The following is a 22,754-nucleotide window of genomic DNA, read 5'->3' as shown; positions in this document are numbered from 1 at the left end:
TTTTCTGTGAACCAGGTCTCCCGGAGCACTTCTGCAAAATGGCAGAGCCTCTGGGCACACCTTCACCCCGACTGGATGATCATGGCTGAGGCTGTCCCCAGTGGCAGAAGTACTTTTGCAGAAGCACTCCAAGGGGCCAAAATTATGCAGACAGATTTAAGGAGAAAGAGAGGTTCAGAAATGCTGCTCTTTCTCCTTGAACACATCTTCTGAGCCTGCACAGACTTTCAACCTTTTGTGCTGCACTTTCAGGGTGATGCACCCCTGCCTTTGAGAACACCCAGGTGCTCAGGGTACACCTCCCCATGCACTCACCAGAGCTGCGGTTACCGCTGCAGAGCTCATGCCGGCCGCACCTCAATGTCCGGCGAGCCACATTTGTCCCATGGGCCACATTTTGGCACCACTGTCATATATGGTCAGAGACCGGCTTGTTTACTTTAGACCATAGATATGGTAGCACGTGGAAGTGAGCCCTGGCAGTTAAGTAAACATGATTTTTTTCCTAATACTTATACGGAAACAATTCTGCAAGCCTTGTCTATAATGGAAGTGAAACTTGCTTAATTTTTTTCTCAAACAAACAACTTTAATGCCACTTTCAATATTTTCTTGAGAGATCACATTTCTGTGGATGGTATCCAATGAATCGTTATTAAACTATATGATTTTCATTTAGTGAATAGAACCCCAGTTCAGAAATGCTGCTCTTTCTCCTTGAACACATCTTCTGAGCCTGCACAGACTTTCAACCTTTTGTGCTGCACTTTCAGGGTGATGCACCCAGTGGCGTCGGCAGGGGGGCCAGAGGGGGCCATGGCCCCCCCACATCATGCTGTGCCCCCCCCAATTGAAACGCCGTCTTTTTTTTTTTTTTTTTTACTAGATCCGGAGGAGAGAGAGAGGCGCCGAGCGGTCGCTGAGGAATAAGTTCTCAGCCACCGTTCGCCGCCTCTCACTCTTCTCCGTGACCGCTAGGCCTCTGCCTTGGTCGCAGTGCCGGCATTTCACGCCGAGTGCCGGTATATGATGTCATATCCGGCGCTCAGCAATGAAACCGCGCACACTGCGGCAGAACCAGGAAGACAGAGACCTCGCGATCCCGCCGCTGGACTTCTACAAGCCCAAAGTAAGTGAACTTCAAAAGGGGGGGGTGTAGAATGTTAGGAGGGGGTTAGAGAGTGGGTTAGAGAGTGAAAAGAGGAAGATAGGAAGTGAGAAGAGGTAGATAGGGATAGATTGGGAGGGAGAGAGGGGGTAGATAGGATAGATTGTGAGGGAGAGGGGGTAGTTAGGATAGATTGGGAGGGAGAGGGGGTAGTTAGGATAGATTGGGAGGGAGAGGGGGTAGTTAGGATAGATTGGGAGGGAGAGGGGAGAGATAGGATAGATTGGGAGGGAGAGGGCATAGATAGGATAGATTGGGAGGGAGAGGGGATAGATTGGGAGGGAGAGGGGATAGATAGGATAGATAGGGAGGGAGAAAGAGATATTAACATATATTGGCAGCGGGGGCTAATATTAATATTTATTGGCAGCAGGGTCTAGTATTTATATTTATATTGGCAGCAGGGTCTAGTATTTATATATATATATATATCGGCAGAAGGGGCTAATATTAATATATATTGGCTGCAGGGGCTAATTTTATATGTATTGGCTGCAGGGACTAATAATATATATTGGCAGTAGGGGCTAATATTAATATATACTGGTAGCAGGGTCAAATATTAAAATATATCGGCAGCAGGGTATAATTTTTATGTATATCGGCAGCAGGGTATAATATAAGTTTATATCCGCAGCAGGGGCTAATATCAATATATATCAGCAGCAGGGGTTAATATTAATATATATCAGAAGCAGGGTGTAATATTTCTATATATTGTCATCAGCAGGGGCTAATATTAAAGAATGAGAAATGACTGCCTAACGTGTGTGTGTATATATATATATATATATATATATATATATATATATATATATATATTGTATATGTACCGTTTTATAATTGGCCCCCCTACTTTGTTCCCTGGCCCCCCATGTGCCCCCCCTAAATATGAAAGCTGGAGACGCCACTGGATGCACCCCTGCCTTTGAGAACACCCAGGTGCTCAGGGTACACCTCCCCATGCACTCACCAGAGCTGCGGTTACCGCTGCAGAGCTCATGCCGGCCGCACCTCAATGTCCGGCGAGCCACATTTGTCCCATGGGCCACATTTTGGCACCACTGTCATATATGGTCAGAGACCAGCTTGTTTACTTTAGACCATAGATATGGTGGCACGTGGAAGTGAGCCCAGTTAAGTAAACATGTTTTTTTTCCTAATACTTATACGGAAACAATTCTGCAAGCCTTGTCTATAATGGAAGTGAAACTTGCTTAATTGTTTTCTCAAACAAACAACTTTAATGCCACTTTAAATATTTTCTTGAGAGATCACATTTCTGTGGATGGTATCCAATGAATCGTTATTAAACTATATGATTTTCATTTAGTGAATAGAACCCCAGTGTTTTTGACTTGCATTGGAAAAGCAAAATGATATGTTATCAAGCGAGCTTGGTAAAGGTTTGAGAAATGGCTCCAAAAAATGAACTTTAGGAGATTGTGTAGCTTCAAGCACCAATGTAAGGTGCCCTAGAGGATGCACACTGAGTCTATTGTTTCAGTAAGTTTAAGACATGAACACACCACATTAGCTTGATGAAAAACCTAATGTATTGCTCCCATAATTCATTTTATGTTCTAGTACATCTGGAGGAATAATCTAATAGTTCTAGCAAGCATAAGATAAATGTTTATTTATTGGCAAAGCAATACCCAGAACTTATGACAAATATACGTAACTAATATTTTTTTCTGTTTCAATGCTAAACAATATGTCTAAAGATGAATGTTATTGATTCTTTTGTTTGCTTCATCACCATTATCGAGTAATACCAAAGATAAATTATATAGTTGAACATGTGTGTCCTTAAATAATGTAATAAATGAAATATATATTATTCCTCAATGCCAGCCACCAAAGATCATGCTAGTGATATATTAGCATATTCCCACTATTATATTCAGTGCTTACACTTCAAAAAATGAAACATTGTTTCTATGAGTTTGTAAATATCAATGTGATCTATATTATGAAGATAGTTTGCTATTTATCTTTCATAAATGGCAGAGACGGTAGAAAATTAGATAACAAAGCAGTTTGTGGCATTTTGCTTGAAATTAACTTTTAAAGTTAACACTACATGATCCCATAATAACTGTGTATCAAATACCTCTCATTCACAATTTTCAAATAGTTTCTGAAGTTCTAATTTTGAGCAATGATTTTAGAAAAGACCACTTCCTTATGCTAAAGGCTGCAGCCCCCAACTCCCTATTATCTGCAGAGTGTTCCTGTGTAACAGACCCTCCCTTTTGAATTGATGGCATATAAGGGAGTTTAGGATGCTAGGGTGCCATTGGCACAAATAGGTCCTAGCATGAAAAATCCTTAAATCCCCAGCAGACAAAGTAATGTTGGAAACAACAATATTGAGGTGGTATACAGGTACACCACAAAGTTTTTCTAACACAATGTTGCTAAAATCTTTTCAAGTTATTTATGACTATTCATGATTTTTTAACAGTTTTTTTAACAGAAACTGGCACACAGTGGGAAATTTCACTTCAGGCTCCTTTATCCACTTCCACATGATCCAGAAAATGCTGTCTCACAAGTAGTGTGCATGAGGTGAAAATAGATAGGAAAAAGTAAAGCGGATGAGGTTTAATGCATTTTACAACATGCTCTATAGCTGTGCCAGGTGTGCCAAGTAATCTGGAAGAGGAACTGCTGTAGTGATAAGTAAACAGTGAATGCACTTATTATTGAAAATATTACATGCCCCCACAACTTTAAAAAAAAAAAAAAATGTCCCCAACGTAATAACCCGTTAAGCAGTTAACATTTTTTCCATTTGGCAAATGAAACTAGAGAAAGTGGGTCTCAGTTCTAATCTATATCATTTATTAAAGCTGTGCAAAAAGCCTATCCTGCTGTGACAAATGAATATAAGGCTTTTTATATCCAAATTACATGGTGTAATGTTTGAAATGATAGTCACTCTGTAGTGTGAAGAAGGGAGCCCCTTTAGGCTCAATTACACTCTCCTCTCCTCTCCAAAACAACAGGAGTTCTTCATCAAGTATATTTTGGACAAATATATTTAGAATTTTAATTCAGGATTCTCCCTGTTGTTCATGTAAAATCTAATTTTATTCATTTCACAGGGAATCATTACTGTTATTTGTCATGTAAATATAGGCTTTCCTTGTCATTTTGTGAAAAAACGTGCTTGTTATGTAGGTGAATGTTTGTGGCAATGGTCTGCCACCTAGTGGACAGCGTAAATATTTACAAACTTGTTACATTGTTTTTAATTGACATTTAGTAAGAATTTTGGCAGTGTTGCAATGCTACTTTGATACACGAACTAAAGTACACAGCACAGAGTCCAAAATCATCACTGCAAACATTAAAATAACATGGTGAACCAAATTGCAAATAATAACGCTATATAAAATAAATAATAACACTAATTGTACCTCCTAGCTATGAATAATACCCACTTTTTATTATTATTATTACTACCCTTTATTAATCGGCAATATTTTATGCAGGGTTGTGCAATTTAAAGGTGGGGTGGTTAACAAATACATAAATATACATTTACACATACAGATACAACAGAAGTTGAGGATCCTGTTTGTCTTTCATACAAAGTCCCTGGCAAGAATGGTGGGCTTATAGGCCCTGCTCCGGATCTAAAGATTTAAATGTAATTCTCAGTTGTTTAGTGAGAAATGTCTGATTAACAAAGGGTGCCCTTGATTGATGCAACAGTGCAGCCATTACGTTCACTGTATTTGTCATGCTTATTAACTCATTTAGTCTCTAAACAAGGTAGTAAAAGGCCATGTTGTTAATTGAAACAATGAACAAGGCATAACCACATGAGTCACAGTGGCTTTGTCATCGCTTTGAACTATAAAAATTTATCTGTTTGCCAGCAACACAGCTCATTTTACCAACAAAAATGTACTCGGCTGAATTGTCATGAGATCATGAGCAGCTACTATGATTACCTTTGTTTACAGTTACCAAAACTAGCATCAAAATAGGAATGAAGCAGTTTTAGTTTCCTTTGGTACTTAGAGGACATTGCGTATTTAAATCAAACAGCAGAATTATATGATGTTTTAAAGAACGCATTCTATTATAGTACTGGCATTATTTAAGTTGAGGCTGTCGTGGATAGTAAACTGTGAAGTACTGACCAAAATGATTGGTCTTGTTTGCACAACTATGGTGGACCCTATTGGATGCTCTCTTCTCCATGAGCATACTCTCTGGCATAACTTCATAACACTGTCCCCTACCTACTTGTGGCCCCAGGAACTACTATGTTGGCCTAGATAGTAGCGTCGGCCCTCTATATGATATTGACAGAAAATTTTATGTTTTGCTTTGTTTACCAAAGTCCAGAAATGTTTCCCATAACTGACTTTAGCCCATACTTTGAAACTACAAATAGTCGAGGTCATCAGCCTCTATGGGCATCTATAGAGCAAGTGCGAGGTGATCATATGCCCATCTCTTACTAGAGACAACTATAAAAAAATATGATACATTACATTTCTCATGAACATTTCCATGGTAATATTATTGTAACCGTTTTCATTTGTTGCTCTTATCCACACATGAAAACAGCTAAAAACGTTATTATATTAAAGCACTTAATTCATTAAATTTAACTTGATCAGCATACTGCAAATCAAAGTGAAAAAAAAACCATATTTTGACATACACAGAAGTAAATGTAGCTTGAAATTTTCCTGGGTCTAAATTACATAGGATACAAAAAAATAGCTCAATCACACTTAAATTATGTGCAACACTGGTATGAAATGGTTAACAAATATTCTTTCCTTCTAAAACTAGATCTGATGGTGTCAGAGGATAGCTCCCCAGATAATCGTGTACTGCATTTAGTATTCCAAAATTGTGTTCATTATATGCACAGTTGGTGCATCTCACTTTCTTCAAACTGGGCTATGACTCATAGGATTTTACTGCAGACAAATCTGGATGCAGAAAAATGAAGCTACAGCGCATTCATCAATTATTGTACTCTGCTATATTGCTATTGTGCCTGCACAAATAAAAGCACGCAAAACAGTATTGTATCCCAATTGTGTTGTAAAATTGCAACCCAATTAAGCAATCGATTTAATGCAACAGAGCTTGGATGAATTTAGAGCTTGGATGAATTATCGGAAAATGATAAGTAAGCCACCACCAATGTACAGCACAAAATATTCAACAGATTAAAATAACATAATCATTAATCAGTAAATGTATCCAGTAAATATCAGCATGCGTATTATGTGCTGTGTATAGCATAAGCGCCCCTTCATCAGTTCACATGATAGTACCAGGTTAGGTCAGTGTTTAGTTTTACTTACCTGTGTATGTGAAATAATGGACAAAACCCCTATGGTCTCCACAAGGGCGTACAGTCAGTTTATCAGATTGGGTTTCAACCTCTAGAGGGGCCCTGGGGTCCCCACAGTCCCATATTGTGTACTAATTCTCAGATCCCTTTAATACCTTTAATACTGTTGCATTGTTTTCAAGGGAATCATGGGGAAAGACAGGTGGACTTTTTTTTTTTTTTTTTTTTTTTTTTTACATGTGGGGCAATGAGAGAAGGTAATCATTTTTTAAACCTTGGGAAAAATGGTGAATGGCTTTTTAAAACGAAGAGGGCACAATTAACATCATAGACAATGCCCTAAGTTCATAAAGGGCATGTTCGGGCAAACTGCAGTGTTGGAGAGCATAAGGGCTTGCCTTTTGCAGACGCTGCAAAGCTCACAGGGGCTCCATCCAAGGGCCAGTGAAGCATACAAACAAACCTCCAAAACCATGTCAGTAAAAATAAAAATAAAAACAAGTTTTAAAATAATCCAGTTTTGCTACTATGGTAACCAGTGTTGTAATAAAATAAGTGAACGTGACCTATTGTGGAATCAATAATTTCAGAGATTTATTTTTCTTGTGCAGTCAGACCTTGGCCTTTTTTGAATGAATACTTTGCAGTGGCCAGGACTTGACAAGTTATACTTTTGTTAGGTTTAACAACAAAACTAATGTCTTGCTGATTTCTTGTTCACCAATGTCCAGTTTTTCCTCCACTTCAGTGATTGCTGACCTTATCTGCACTGCAAAAAAAAAAACAAACAACATAAAATTCAAGATTTGTAGAATTGTATTCGATGTTGGATTCCCAATTGTAGTTTATGAATGAAGCTAAGTGTTATGTTTTAATGTAACATTAGAAACATAATTTCTAGTAGTGCCCAAACCCTTCCTAGATATCATCCCTTTCTTTATTATTATAACAAGTCATTTATAACATAACAATTTGACTTTACAGAAACAACAGGTGAGGAGGGCCTTGCTCAAATGAGCTTAATCAATTAGTATTTCACCTCATTCATAAATGTAATTTCCTTTCTCACTCATTTTCTCCTCTTTTTTATACCGTATTTGCTCGATTATAAGACGAGGTTTTTTTCAGAGCAAATGCTCTGAAAAATACCCCTCGTCTTATAATCGAGGTCGTCTTCTAATCAGACCTCAAAATGTCTGCTGGGGCCATGCTACTTACCGGGCTTTGGTCGCGAGCAGCAGGAGAACAAGAAGCTAGCAGCGTGTCACATAACTCTGCCTCCCCCCTCCTTCCTCTGGGGGCGGGGCCAGAGAAGTTGCACGCACAGCCGGCCCCCTGCAGAAGTCTTCGAGTGGGAGATCTGCAGTTCAGGTAAGGGGGTGGGGGAGGGTTTTTGTGATTAATGTGTAAAGTATGTGTGATTAATGGAATGAATGAGTATTTAAATGTTTGTGAATGAGTGTGTGTTAGTATGGATGTGTAAGGGTGGTGGTGGTAGCATGGCATAGGGAGGCTGTACTCAGACTCCTATCATCCTCAGGTTCCAGCATGTACTGGCTGCCTTGGCTTGATAGGAGTGTGATTGCTGTTAGCAGATATATATATAGATCTATATAGATCTATATCTATATCTATATCTCTCCAGAAATGCCTTTTAACCCCCTATATGCCACTCTGCCCCATGATATGCCTTTTAACCCCCTATATGCCACTGGCATATAGGGGATTAAAAGGCATATCATGGGGCAGAGTGGCATATAGGAGGGTATAAGACATTTCTGGAGGCAGAGTGGCATATAGAGGGTTAAAAGGCACATCATGGGGCAGAGTGGCAAATAGGGGGTATAAGGCATTTCTGGGGGCAGAGTGGCAACCCTGGGGGCAGATGTGCATAACGGGGGGGCAGGTTGGCAAATAAAAGGAAATAATAAAATATATATTTTTCTCAATCATAGCTTTTATTAAATATGAAAATATTGTTTACATGAATTAATATTTACTAGTAAAACTTTTTTCCTATAGGGTAGTCTTATATTCAGGCTTTTTGTTTTTTTCCTAAATTAATATTTAGATTTTGGGGGGTCGTCTTATAATCAGGGTCGTCTTATAATCGAGCAAATACGGTATATCCTTTCTCCCATCTCCCTTTGCTTTTTCTTTCCTCTCTCTTATCGTTTCGCCTTTGTCTATGTTTTCTATTACCTTGACCCACTTTTCTTTCTCATTAATCTCTCTTTTCTCTCTTGTCTCCATTTTTCTCTTTTTTTTCTCTTTTTTTTTTTTCTTGGTCCTCCTCCCTTCCCTTCTAAACCAAACGTTTTGCTATCACTGGTAACCCATGACCAAGACCCAGCAACACCTTAGACGCAAACCTCTCAAAGAGTGTCCAGAAAACCAGAAGCCAGAAGTGGCTCATCAAAGGGGGGCAACCCTATTAACTATACTAGAGAGTTCGATTAATGTTTTTTTTTAGTTGAGGAAAAGCTTTATTAATGTATATGTGTATTGGAACACAGAGCCTGTCAGAACAAAACAGCCAATGAATTACTGTGTGGTTTATTTGTTGATGAAATATAAATAAAATATAATATAATATTAAAAAAGTAAATACAATTAACAAGATAGACTTTTGTCTTTATAAGAATCCTTTAAATATCTGTACGATAAATCATTTTGCTGTGTTTCATTTATATATTCGACTTTCACATCCTTGCCAGTTCTATCTTTAAAGTTGAAGTTGAGGTTGTAGTATGAAGTGTGTAGCATTTTTTTAAAGTAGATATAATCCTTGCCATAGGATTCAGATATACATTAAGCTAGGAACTCTTTAAGCAGCCTTGTAGAATGATATAATGTATATTACTCATCGTAAACATGTCATTATTTTGTTGAAGCTTCCACACGTCAATAGCATGAGTAACTGAAATGCATTAATGTGCTGGATTTTCTTTAAAAAAATTGTGGTCATTATTTAACGACTAGTTTCCTTTAGGAGGTGAAATGTAGCATTAGTCCAGAGGTAGGTTGCTACTGTTCTTCACTGATAAGGGATGTTAGGAATTGAAGCTGTTATTTCACAATATTGACTGTGTTAACTAAATGTTTTGCTGCCATAGCACAGAAGGCACTGTGCTCTGTGTTACAGCGAGCGAGGAGAAGGGGGTGGATTTGTGTTACAGCAATTTTATATTTTGCTGTATCTGCAGCATTACACAAAGCTGGCATTATGCCCGGTACACAATGCAGCTATATTTAGAGAAAATTATTTGCATATTCGGCCTTGAGTGTATAAGTAATTCAGGGCCCTTTTTTAAAATCACTACCATTTTGGCTAAATCACATTGGTCCCACAGAATGACTTTAGCCACCGTCCAGATTAGCACTGCTTTATGTACATTCATCTATCAAAGAAGAGTGAAGGCATTAGCTAGTCATAAAACCAAACACTTGTCTAATTGGTTTAATATTTTTTACCACCATCTATATATTAAATAGCATGCAGAGATGATTATGTTTATTTGGCATTAATATTGCATTGGTTCCTATGGTGTGATTGCTTCAAACTGACTCAGAATTGATGATTGAATGATTTTCTTAGCATTCTGCCATCCTCGAGGCAAATGGTTTATGTATGCATGGTGCTAATAACAGCTATTCAAATGAATGGCTCATTAAGTGCATTAACACATAGCCTACATATTAATTAATATAATATATGGGACGGAACCACATTTAAATTTAAACAAAGCTTGAGCTGACATAGATTATGGTTTGGCTGACTGGCAAAATGTATGGGTACGCATTCACACGTGTGCTGTTCTTGCACACACAGCTTGTTTTCCGACCTGACTTAGCAAACCTTATCATGTTAGGTGGTATGGTAGGCTACTATTGTATTATAGACAGGAAAATTCCGCAGGTGTTGCTTTAACTGCAGTTCAGGGTTTCAGCCAGGGTGTAGGTTCCCAACCTGCCCAAGCTAGCTTGGTATAAGCAATAATCAAAATGTGTTTGGGCCAAAAATGCAAACAGGATAAGGCCATATCATATTTGTATTGTTGGAAAAAATACATTTTGATTATTAATTATAGTATTATAGTTGTAATAGTGTTATTTCTGCAAAAATATATATAAATAGTAACATAGGAAAAGTGTTTTTATTACCGAGTACTTTAATATGCATTCTTCTTTGGTGAGGCTTTCAGGGACAGTAAACTGTCCCTTTAAGTTTTCTCTACAAGAAAAATATATTTAACACGTGTTTATTGTACCCTCTATCTTGTACTAGTAAATACACAAACAATAAATACACAAATACATATTTATTTTAGAGTAAGTGTGTGCGTCAATGATCAATGGGTCAATTATCAAGCCAGATAAGGACCTCAAGTGTGGTAGAAGAAATGTTATACCTTTGTGACAGGGAAATTAAAAAATAAAGTATATATAGTTTCCTTATTAATCTCTTCATTAATAATACATTCACTTATTATACATAATAGAGGATATTCAAAATAATTTAATTTTTAATGAACATTTCCCTGGACTGTGCTACATAAACTGTATGCAATGAATAACGGCAATGGTTTTACTCACTGCAGTCCCGAAGAGAACAGCTTTATGTAATTAAATAGCTTCATATTTCCAGCCAGCCTGCTGGTTCCAGAGCATGAGCTATTGTTCTTTAGTTTATTTTTCTATGAAATATGCTTTTTCCCTGTATCTTGTCCAATTAATTTTTTATAATGTACTGTGTTACCTCCACCCTCTCTTCTTCATCCCCTCAATGTTATTATGAATGTGATGGAGAAATAACAAAAACGCAAGCTTATCTTAAATTGAAGAACATATTGCAATCTTCTCCAATATGTAGACATTTTCATAATATACGATCTATTGTGTTAAAGCTTATTGGGTTAAATAAGAAACCCTAAGAGTAATGTGTAGATTCCCACATTCACATGCTAATAAAAATACTCCCACACACATTTCTAAAAAATACAACGGGTGTGATAAAAAAAAATGATGAAGAGCAGCGTAATAAGTAATATTCAAGAAAGAAGAGGCTCTTCAAATATGTATCTAAGAGAGACAGGGAAAATATACCAATTGGAGAATGTGTTTATGATAATATTTTTAAAGTTACTGGTTGCTAATGGGCTTATCAAATATCTAATCAATCTTAAAAATTTAATGGGATTATTCATATATTACGCATGGTAAAATAATTAAAATATAAAATGTAAGGGAAGTTGAGGGATGATTAGAAACACAGTGAGGAAGAATATGTAGAAATAAACAGAATCATGCACCATTACCATTACCGGTTAAATATGAGACTAGCCATAAAGAAGTTGGAGTTAAAATTAAAAAAAAGAGGATGGCATAGGTATATCCTAAAAAAACAAGAAAGCACATACAAGAATAGTCAGATCAGTTGTGAGAGGCAGTTAGTTTCTGCTAGCAAATTTATTTATTTTTTTTCCAAATTAAGCAAAGCTTCCTCTATCCCTTAGTGTGTGGGATATTCCGAGACACATTTCCCTTTTTATCATTTAGTTATGGGATACTCTTACCTAGAATACTCATTATACATGTTGATAGTATGATCATGGCTGCTACTGTTATGATGAGCACAGTAAGAAGAGGTTGCTTCCCTCCGTCACAATCCTGGCCAAGTATATCGGAAGTATCTACCATGCAAGACAAGTAGTGTCATTAGTTCAAAATCAATACAGTAACTGGCAGAGAAAGAAGTTGGGTTATAAGGATACAAAAATCCTCTGCTACCAAATGGCCCAACTATAAAGATCCTTTTATTTGGACAGATTACTCTTGGTCTTTAAACTGCCTTTGATACTAAACTGAAGAATTACATATGTCGCGTTTACTAAGAGGTTCCCTTTAATCTCCCAAATATAAAGCTGTGAAAATAAACTGGATTGGTGGACAGCTGTATAATGTCCCAAGGGATAGGTCAAGTACAAATCAGAACCTCATCACAGCCCTTTAAACAGCTAGTTGGTCTGATGTTACGGTACTTACCTAATAAGTCTTGACTTTCATTGGGACACAGTTTAAGCTTATTTAAATTGTTGAGCGAATCTGCTGCATACAATTTTCCATCTTCACTAAACTCCTGGAAATCAGCATATAAAGCCTTATTCATTTTACCTAGAAACAAAAAGCATGACCATGGCATATTAATCAACAGGATAGCAGGACTGTTTCATTATATTGTTTCATTAATAAATACATAGCAAAAGTTCGCAAATAATTTTTTAACATGTATTTTCTTTTTTAACATATGATACTGCAGTTACCCAGTTGAATTTGTTTTTAAATTTGCTTAATATTGCAGTAAATATATTTATTATTATTTATTGATTTATATAGCACTGTCATTTTCTGCAGAGATGTACAGTACAAGGACATAACATAACAATTTTGACATACAGATAGAAAAGGTACAGAGGGACCTGCAAGTCTACAACTTTGTATTGATTATTATTGTTTATTTATAGCAAGATCATATTCCATAGCGCCGTACAATGGGTAAACAGGACATAACAAGTACCGTATTTGCTCGATTATAAGACGACCCCCCAAAATCTGAATATTAATTTAGGAAAAAAAGAAAAAGCCTGAATATAAGACGACCCTATGGGAAAAAAGTTTTACCAGTAAATGTTAATTCATGTAAACTATTAAATTTTTTAATAAAAGCTATGATTGAGAAAAATATTTTTTTGTTTTTATTTCCTTGTATTTTCCAACCTCCCCCCAGTTACGCACATCTGCCCCAGGCTTGCCACTCCAATATGGCACTGTGGCCCTCCAGAAATGCCTTATACCCCTATATCCCATTCTGGCATTTAGGGGGTTAAAAGGCATATTATGGGGCAGAGTGGCATATAGGGAGGTATAAGGCATTTCAGGAGGCAGAGTGGCGTATAGAGGGTTAAAAGGCATTTCAGGAGGCAGAGTGGCATTTAGGGGGTTAAAAGGCATTGTATAGAGCACTCTGCCTCCAGAAATGCCTTATACCCCTATATGCCACTCTGGCATTTAGGGGGTTAAAAGGCATATTATGGGGCAGAGTGGCATATAGGGAGATATAAGGCATTTCAGGAGGCAGAGTGCCGTTAAGGGGGTTAAAAGGCATTTCACAGAGCACTCTGTCTCCAGAAATGCCCTATGCCCCCATTTAACACCCCCCACCACCACCACTCACACACACACACTTACCGGTGCTTCCAATTTCCTGTTGTATTGCCGAGGCAGCGGGTTGACGTCTACGCGATTCGCTGGAGCCAGAAGGAGGTGGAGTTGGCAGCGGGGGTTTGTCTGCGTCCATCGCGCAGACCTTCCCCGGCTGTCAGAGATCAGAGTTCCCCGCACCAGTGCGGCACCGCACAGTCGGGGAAGGTCTGCGCGATGGACTCAGACCAGTGGCGTCGCTACACCCTGCCGAAATTGGAATAAAGTCGCAATGCGACTTTAAATCCCGTCTTTTTTTAAATTTATTTATTTTTTTAATGTGGAGGAGAGAGAGGGCGCGGCCGCGTAAGATCGGCAGCCAGGGCAACCAATCTTACTTGGGCCGCACCTCGAGCCCTGCTACTTACCTGTGGGAGGGTTTTTCTGTACTGCATAGAGGAAGCGGAAGCTAGCAGAGAACGCAGAGGGAGGCCTCGCCCCCTGCTGAAGTCTGTGAGCGGCATCAAGGAGCTGCAGTGCAGGTAAGGGGGTGGGGAGGGTGTTTGAATGAGTATGGGTGATTGAGGGAATGAATCTGTGAATGAATGAGTATATGAATGAATGTGTGTGTGTGTGATAGCATGGATGTGTAAGTGCTGGAACCTTGGCATGATGGAACTGTGATTGCTGTTAGCAATCACACCCCTATCATGCCAAGTCAGCCAGTACATGCTGAAACCTAGCTAGCTGCCCCCCTTGTGTATTGATGCTGTCAGCAGTATGGGGTCTGCACATCACTTACAGCCACCCTGTACCAGCATGTAGTGGCTGACTTGGCATGATAGGAGTGTGATTGCTAACAGCAATCACAGTCCCATCATGCCTAGGTTCCAGCATTTACTGATTGGATGTGCAAGTGCTGGAACCTAGGAATAATGGGACTTTGATTTCTGTTAACAATCACACTCCTATCATGCCAAGTCAGCCAGTACATGCTGAAACCTAGCTAGCTGCCCCCTTGTGTATTGATGCTGCCAGCAGTATGGGGTCTACACATCACTTACAGCCACCCTGTACCATCATGTACTGGCTGACCTGGCATGATAGGAGTGTGATTGCTAACAGCAATCACAGCAAGCACAGTCCCATCTTGCCTAGGTACCAGCATTTACTGGTTGCCTTGGTATGATAGGAGTGTGATTGTTGTGTGGGCAGTGTGGACGCAACCTGTGATCTATGCCTGTAATTTAGGGGGTTTTAAATATACCTTTTAATGACATGTTTTTATGTGAATTCCAGTTGATCTATACCTGCAAAGCTGGGTTTTTGCGTTATTCTGTAGAGCCATATCTATATATTTCCATACATTATTTATGTATACCTGCAAATACAGTGTTTGTATGTCTTATTCAGTTGATTAATACCTGCAATGCTGTTTCCATGTATTTATTTGATCTATACCTGCAATGCTACGTTTCATATACTATTGTATACCTGCAAATACAGGATTTGTATGTCTGATTCTGTTTATTTGATATATACCTGAGATCACAAGTGAATATCAGTTGATCTATACATGTAAAGCTTGGTTTGTGTGTTAATGTGTTGATCTATACCTGCTATCGGCAACTGGGGCTAATATTAATATTTATATGGGCAGCAGGGGCATCAATACACAAGGGGCAAAAACACTAAGGGGGGTATAAACGACAATGCAGTGTGAAAAATCCATCCTGATGTAGACGTCTGTGACATAGATTGTGTCCTGCTGTTTGTGTGTTTTTGGTTATCAGTGTAGCAGAGCCTGTCCTCGGGTGTGTGTATAGGTGTTGGTGTGGCAGAGCCTGTCCTGGTGTGTGTTTGGGTGTTGGTGTGGCAGAGCCTGTCCTGGTGTGTGTGTTCAGTTGTCAGTGTGGCAGAGCCTGTCCTAGGGTGTGTGTTTGGGTGTCAGTGTGTCAGAGCCTGTCCTGGTGTGTGTGTGTTTGGATGTGGGTGTGGCAGAGCCTGTCCTGATGTGTGTGGGTGTCTGTGTGGCAGAGCCTTTCCTGGTGTGTGTGTGTGTTTTGGTTGTCGGTGTGGCAGAGCCTGTCCTGATGTTTGTGTCTGGGTGTTGGTGTGACAGAGCCTGTGTTGGTGTGTGTGTGTTTGGTCATCTGTTTCCAGGCACTTAACTTACAGTAGGAATTATTTAATTTATATTTATCCAGAGATAAAATGCCCTCCTGAAGTTGTAGTGACTTCAGGGGACAAAACGTTCAAGGCCCTGAAATCATTTAGTGGAAAAGTTATTTATTGTGTTATAATATTTATTTCAAGGATTAGTCGCACTCAATTGTGGCTTCAGGCTTCCCATGTTGAATGATCAAGTATTATTTTAGCCCAATCACAAAAGTATAATTCCATAGCACATTACTTTTGGAAATTATGAATGCCCCCCCAGTTTGACTGTGGTATCTTGTGTGCCCCCCCTATATATTGTTTCTAGAGTCGCCACTGACGCAGACAACCCCCGCTGCTAGCCACACCTCCTTCCGGCTGCAGCGTAAGTCAACCCGCTGCCCCGGCAATACAGCAGGAAATTGGAAGCACCGGTAAGTGTGTGTGGGGTCGGGGGGGAGTGTTCAATGGGGAGGGGCAGAAGGATCCAGGTCCCCTGCAGCAATGCGGGGGATCTGGATCTTAGTGTCATAGTCAGACCTCTATTTGAGGTCTGATTATAAGACGACCCCGATTAGAAGACGAGGGGTATTTTTCAGAGCATTTGCTCTGAAAAAAACCTCGTCATATAATCGAGCAAATACAGTAGTATTTAACAGAGAATCTGACAGCGGATAAGAACCATATGACCCATTTATAATGCTTAATATTAGATTTATGCCTAACTCATATGTGTTTAAGTTCCTTTACTGTATTAGCCTCTACAATTTCTGATGGAAGACTGTTCAATTTATCCATCACCCTTAAAACTTCCTTACTTTACATTAAAAAAAAAAATCTCAACTCCCCTGGTAAAATACATGTGCCTATAGTGAAGGGCTGTGAGGGAACTCAAACCCCAGTGCCAACAACACTGTGACTAACTCCCATTCAGAAGCACTTCTGTAAAGGAACTTATTAGCAGAATCGTGATTCCTATGTTCTATAGTGCATAAAATGAGTCAAGTAAAAAGCAATGCCATATACGAGGCAAATGATCACATTAACATTTTATCTTATTCTTCCAGTTCCTCCAGTTAGGACCCCTGTGTTGGGGACATTGACTAGTGGTGGGGAGGGACGGAACTGGATGTGAGAGTGTTGAGAGGAGGCCATGTGGGAGCTGCACTGGAGGTCTGTGCCGCAACTGCTGTTTCTGTAGGACTGGATTGTGCAGCCCTGGTAAAGACCATGAGAAATATGGTTGGAGACTGCATGGACAAAGAGAAATGGTCCAACGGGTTGAGTGTGGATAAAAATTATATTTTACCTGATAAGCAATGAATGACTTTTCCTACCATTACTCCAAGTTCATTTGTATCGCAGTGGGCCAGCAGTGGCTGTATTTTTTTACAGAACTACACAGCCCTGTTTTACCCCAAAACCGGACTAATAAACTCTGCTCAAAGGTGGTAAACCTACAGGTATTATGGGAGCTTTTAAATGACCACCACTATGTTCTCTTCTATGTTGGCAAATATGTGCTTTCAGATAGGGAAACATTTGTTTAGTAACATTTTGGCAATTTGATGCATCTCTGACTATGAAGGGTTACTAAACAACACATATGCCCTAAAGAATACCTTAGAGTAATGATAATAATTTCTAACTAAGTCATCCTAGGATGATGAATGGTAACATATGATTTTACCACCTACTCATTTTCTTATTTATGAGTTCAGAATGTAGATTTTGTGTAATTGCTTGTGGTTTTCTTGCCATCGAATGTGTTGTCAAAAGACAAACATTTTGCAAAGATTTATTTTATGAGTTAGCATTGAGGTTAAATTTCAATGAAAATGTTTTTGAAATCTTTGAAAATTGTTTAAAAAGGTTCTGTATATACCATTGCCGAGAAACTGATATTTTTGTCACATGCCTGAGTGGATTTATTAAACAATACATAGTTGAAAACTGATATTATTCCTAAATTATGAAGAGTCAGCAATAACATGGCTAGAATAACAAAACCTCGGTATATCTTCCTAGCAGACCATATTACAAAAAAAACTTTATCCTATCTGACCATTATAGATTTCTGTATATAACCCCAACATGTTTTTTTCATTTTCCATTGATTATTTTTGTAAGGGTGGATAGATTGATCTCCTGTGCAATGTGACCAGTATATTTAGTTTGGGATCTGCCCTAGATTTTACCTGGGTCAGTGCTCTAAACTGCCTCCCAAGACCTCCTGCCATGACCATCATCCTCTGTACCCTCCAGTGCACAACAAGTTACACCAGGTATACCATACTATGGAGGCTGTCGCAACTAGGCACAAACCTCCATATTGTAAATGGTTCTGCTGGTGACATCAGAGATCGCTCTCATTGAACAGCAAGGCTTAATAAAGCCAGATCTCATGTAGGGCAATTTGTCGTAGAGGGGCTACATAGAAGCATAAATGACTTTTGGCCCTATTCATGTTTTTAATGATTAATTAAGACATTTCAAAATATATGCATTGCAATGCGCTGGCTCTGATAAGTAAGAAAGACTAGGCCAACTCTTTACAAAGAAAACTTTCACTAAATTCAGCATGCCCTTGTAAAGGGCCAATCCTAGAATTTCTAGAATTCTAGAAATCTCACAGAGTAACCTTGTCTTATTAGAGGGTCAGCTCAACCCTTCTTGCAAGAGAAACTCCCTGGAACTGACCCTTCATAGCTTAGCACAGACCAATGGCAAATTTAAGGATCACTAAGCAAACATCATTGTGTGAAAAGGTTTTGCATTAATTAATTGCCTTCACAAATTAACCTAATAGCCTGGAGAAAAGGCTAGATTTTTAGGAAACTCTCAACATATAGAGAAATTGTTAGTGGCAGAATTCATTTATGCATAGATGCATATTTAATTAAAAAAATGGATATGTAATATATTTGGTTTTTCATCCATTTTTTAGGATTTAATTTAACAGTTTTGTTTTGCCAAGTAAGGGCTCATAGTAGCATTGAAATTGCTCATTATTTTTAATTGCCCATTATTGTCCATTGAAATTGACCCATATAACTCTGCAATATAATTTTACCTTTATTGTGTTCAATGCAGGGCGGCAGCAACCTCAGACATAGAATTGTGCAGCACAATAGCCTGAGCATTTTGCTTATTATGAGCTAAGAATTGAAATGTGTGAGGTAAATGACAATTACCAGGGAAATATGCTGTGCTGTGCTTTTACTGACTTTTTGGGAGCCTAAGATCTCTAGCACTCCTCATGACCTTAAAGCAATAAATGAAAGATACATTAAAGAATGATTAATGTAAATCTTTTACAGAATTTGTGTCAATATAATCACCCTGTCAACAATAGAGATTACAATGTACTATCTCTGTGTTAGTTGGGTCCCATTATGCAAAATCTTAGGAAATACACCATTCTTTCTCAGACTCGTGCTCAATGTCTCGATGCCTCCTTCACCAACTGCTTCTGTGTCTCCATTTCCTTTTTGGCAGCTCTGCTTCTCGCCGTCCCTTTCAATGTTCTTCTGTATTCTTTCTATTGTCTTCTTGGTCCGCATTCCCTGCTATCTGCTCCGTTAGCCTGGCTTCCCACAGTGCTTCCACAAAAGGACGCACACCCTCTCTCCTAATTCTAAGAATAGGGGTGAGGCTTTCCCGTTGGGCGCACCGTGGCTCTTCTCTGTTGCGGAAGCACTCCAAGAGGCCAAAATAATGCAGACCGATCTGTGGAGAAAGAGAGGTGTAGAAACCAAATTCCTTGTCACTTACCATTCAGTCTCACTACCTCCTTGCCAATCGCTTCGGTGTCCCTGTCTCCTCCACCTCGCAGCACTACCTCTTGCCTTGCCTCTTCTCCTTTTTCTTCCCTTCTTCTGTCTTCTGCCTTCTTTCTTGGTCCACTTCTTCCCAGACAAAAAAGGACACTAGTGCACAAGTATATTTATCAGTGGTAGCTTATTATGACCCAGGTCGACTATGCTTAGAGTGCAGTTCCAAGGGGTGGCAGCCTGTCTGCCGTATAACTGAGGGGGGCAGACTGCCCTTTTTGGGTGATCTGGCTTCCAGGAATGCAACTGCTCCATTGGCCGGTTGGGAAAGTTACAGATCTTCCTTGTAACTGGACCATATTGCCGAGCTGGCACATGCTACATTAATCAGCTCCTCTATTCTCTCCACATGTCTTTAAAGTGCAGTGTACCAGGATATGATAGGCTCAGCATAGAGGCCACGGCTACTGAGGTACGCTGTGGGGGGTGGCTGGGGCACCACTGATTTTGAAACGTTAATTCACCAAAGTAGGAGTTTGCAATGCAGATGCGATTCCTGACTTAACTTTGCATTATGAATTGCCAGTCCAGGTAAGTTTCTCATGTAAGGAGAACAGGGCCTGCATAATGCTTACTTAAAATGGAAGGTTCATTCTTTTGAAGAACTTGCCTGGGTTGGCCTTGTATAATACGTAGTAGAGATTGGAAATTGAGGCTGCAAGTCTCCTCTAAATTCCAATTGTAATGTACTATGCAATGGAATCTGCGGAGGTTCTGGCAATACAGAGTGTATTGTCATAGGAGGAGGAAACTTATCTTATTAGAAAGCCTAACTTCGCAGAGGGGCACCTCCAATCAGACCGTGTAGCTACAAGCCTGCACAGTGCAAGTATCATGTGCATACTTCTAAAACTCTATGCTGGGATGCTCACTTAAACAACTATAAAGAATGGTCAGATTGTTTGAGCAAAGTGGGTTTTGCTTGTCGATGCGTAATGCCCTCAGAGGGCAGCAAATGACAATACACAAGCATCTGAAAAATATTCATACTTGAACCAGTCTTGAGTAAGCTGAACATCCACTGGCCTACCAAAATAAAATTTTCATTTAAGTTCAACCCCTTCAGGCTTAAGGGGTCTGGTGCTAGTGAGTTTTTTTAAATATTTTTTTTATTTCAGAGGACCGGGCTTCCAATTTTTTGGTGAGAACCCTCACAATGTCCCAATAGGCTTCATAGCTCAGGTTTGAAGGATGCAACAGTACATTCTAAGGCAGTGGTGTATTTTTTCTGCAGTGGGCCACTTCATCAGAAATGCATGCAGCATGACTCCTATCATTACATAGTGATCCAGACCCAGGCAATAGTACAGCGTCTATCCTATTATAATATAGTATTCCAGACATAGATGGTGGTACTGCATGACTCCTATCATTACGTGGTAAGCCAGAAACAGACAGTGGTACAGTATAACTCCCATCACTATATACTGAGGCAAACGCTGACGGTGGTGCAGCATAACTCTCATCTCCCATCATCTTCATTTACAATACATTTCATTGCTTTGTCACTCACTTGCTCTTACTTACACTCTCTTACACTCTCCCACTCTTACTAACTCACACTCATTCATCTCCTTTCCTGCCGTTCATCTTCTCTTGCCTCTTCTTGTTCTTCTCTATTCTTTTTTGTCTGATTCTCCCCGTGCCTTGTTTTTTTGTCTGCCTTGCCATAATCCAGGATCTCTGGAGCATTTCTGCAAAATGGTGGAGCTTCCAGGCACCGCCCCTTCCCGATTGGATAAACCTAGCTCTTTCCTTTTGCTGAAGTACTACAAGGGGCCAGAATAATGCAGACATATTTGCGAAGAAAGAGGGGACCAGAAACGCTTCTTTTTCTTAGAGAACCCATCTTCTAAGTCTGCACAGGCTTCACCCTTTGTGCTGCACTGCTCACCTTATGCGCCCCTGTGCTTGGGGTGCACGACCCCATGCACTCGCCTAGGCTCTGATTGAAGGTGCGACTACTGCTGCAGATCTCATGCGGGCCACACCTTGATGTCCATGTCCTAAGGGGTCTGAACAGGTTAAAGCTAAATGCTCCAATTAGTTATGTTCGTCAACTATAGCATTTACTTTCAACCACATAATGCCTAGTCTTAGCTATATTATGTCAACAACATCCTTATTCTCTATTTATCTATGATTTATCTGTATTTTTTTCCTTAGGGACCTGAGCTGCTAGGGTGCCAGTGTAAGGTTCTGTCCTATTTTAGGCAGCACTGAATACATTGTTTGCCCAAGGCTGACCCTGTGGACTAGCTTGTTGTAGCTCTGGCTAAATATAATCCAAAAGCAATTACTAGCAATTACCAGCAGTAACCAACTGTAAACCACATTATAAATCCCACTGTTTTAGTTTTCACTCGATGGCTGTACTCTTAGTTTAGAAAAAAAATTAAAAAAATCTGACCAAGATTATTTAACAGTAGCTATTTGTAATTTTGTTTTAATATACAAAAAAATATTTTGAATAATAAAAAAATAATTGATTGTATCATAATGCAGAGGAAAGCAACATTGTGTAAGAGGAATATTCAAAAGAACAAAGCAAAATGTTCCTGGACTGCATCGCCCGGATGAATGTAGACATTTTGACATATCATTTCCATCAGTCTATTTCAGGAGCATGCAGAGCACATGACGTACTTACCAAGTCGCAATGTAATCTATTTTGTAACCGTAAAAGCAATCCAAGGCATATAAGTATATATTTAGATATTCCAGTGTGGGTTAATATGTTTATCGTTCTTCTGTTGCTAGACAATTTATTGTACTGCGTCAAAACAAGTTGTTGAGCTCCTCCTGTCTAAAATGTCTAAAGCCTCAAGAATTATTTTTAGGCAGTCCATAACTCAACACTAATCAAGCCATGGGTACAGCTGTTCTAAACACAAGCAAATGTTCTTTGCAAAGAAATCTGAAAATAGGGTCTTGACCTATGCAAGCCAGCCTTTAACTAATGTTTCTTTCACTTAGTGTTGTTTTTTTGGTTGGTAGGTAGGGTGACGGATTAGTATAAGAGATGCTAAAATTCAGCTAAATAAGAAATTATTTTTTT

The 22,754-nt window shown here is 39.2% G+C and overlaps 1 protein-coding gene across 1 annotated transcript; it reads right to left on the bottom strand.

The window, feature by feature from the left end:
• Positions 1-7,075: 7,075 nt before the first annotated feature.
• Positions 7,076-22,481, bottom strand: LSMEM1 (leucine rich single-pass membrane protein 1). The gene is made up of 4 exons (XM_053462861.1): positions 22,347-22,481; positions 12,552-12,680; positions 12,083-12,199; positions 7,076-7,275 (listed from the first exon to the last, which is right to left on the bottom strand). Exons 2-4 carry the CDS (start codon positions 12,673-12,675, stop codon positions 7,172-7,174), a joined length of 345 nt encoding a protein of 114 aa, XP_053318836.1. The 5' UTR covers positions 12,676-12,680; positions 22,347-22,481; the 3' UTR covers positions 7,076-7,171.
• Between the last annotated feature and the right edge of the window lie 273 nt (positions 22,482-22,754).

The sequence above is a fragment of the Spea bombifrons genome, chromosome 4, assembly GCF_027358695.1.
Source record: "Spea bombifrons isolate aSpeBom1 chromosome 4, aSpeBom1.2.pri, whole genome shotgun sequence".
Classification (NCBI taxonomy): Eukaryota; Metazoa; Chordata; class Amphibia; order Anura; family Pelobatidae; genus Spea; species Spea bombifrons.
The sequence above is the reverse complement of the archived record's forward strand: the minus strand, read 5'-3'. Positions and strand labels throughout refer to the sequence as shown.

Excerpts from the sequence above, each read along its gene's own strand:
- LSMEM1 (XM_053462861.1), bottom strand. The coding sequence starts at position 12,675 with ATGAATAAGGCTTTATATGCTGATTTCCAGGAGTTTAGTGAAGATGGA. Across the intron at positions 12,200-12,551 it reads TGAAAGTCAAGACTTATTAG|ATACTTCCGATATACTTGGC; the intron begins GTAAGTACCGTA and ends CTTGCATGGTAG. Across the intron at positions 7,276-12,082 it reads ATGTATAATGAGTATTCTAG|TGCAGATAAGGTCAGCAATC; the intron begins GTAAGAGTATCC and ends TTTTTTTTGCAG.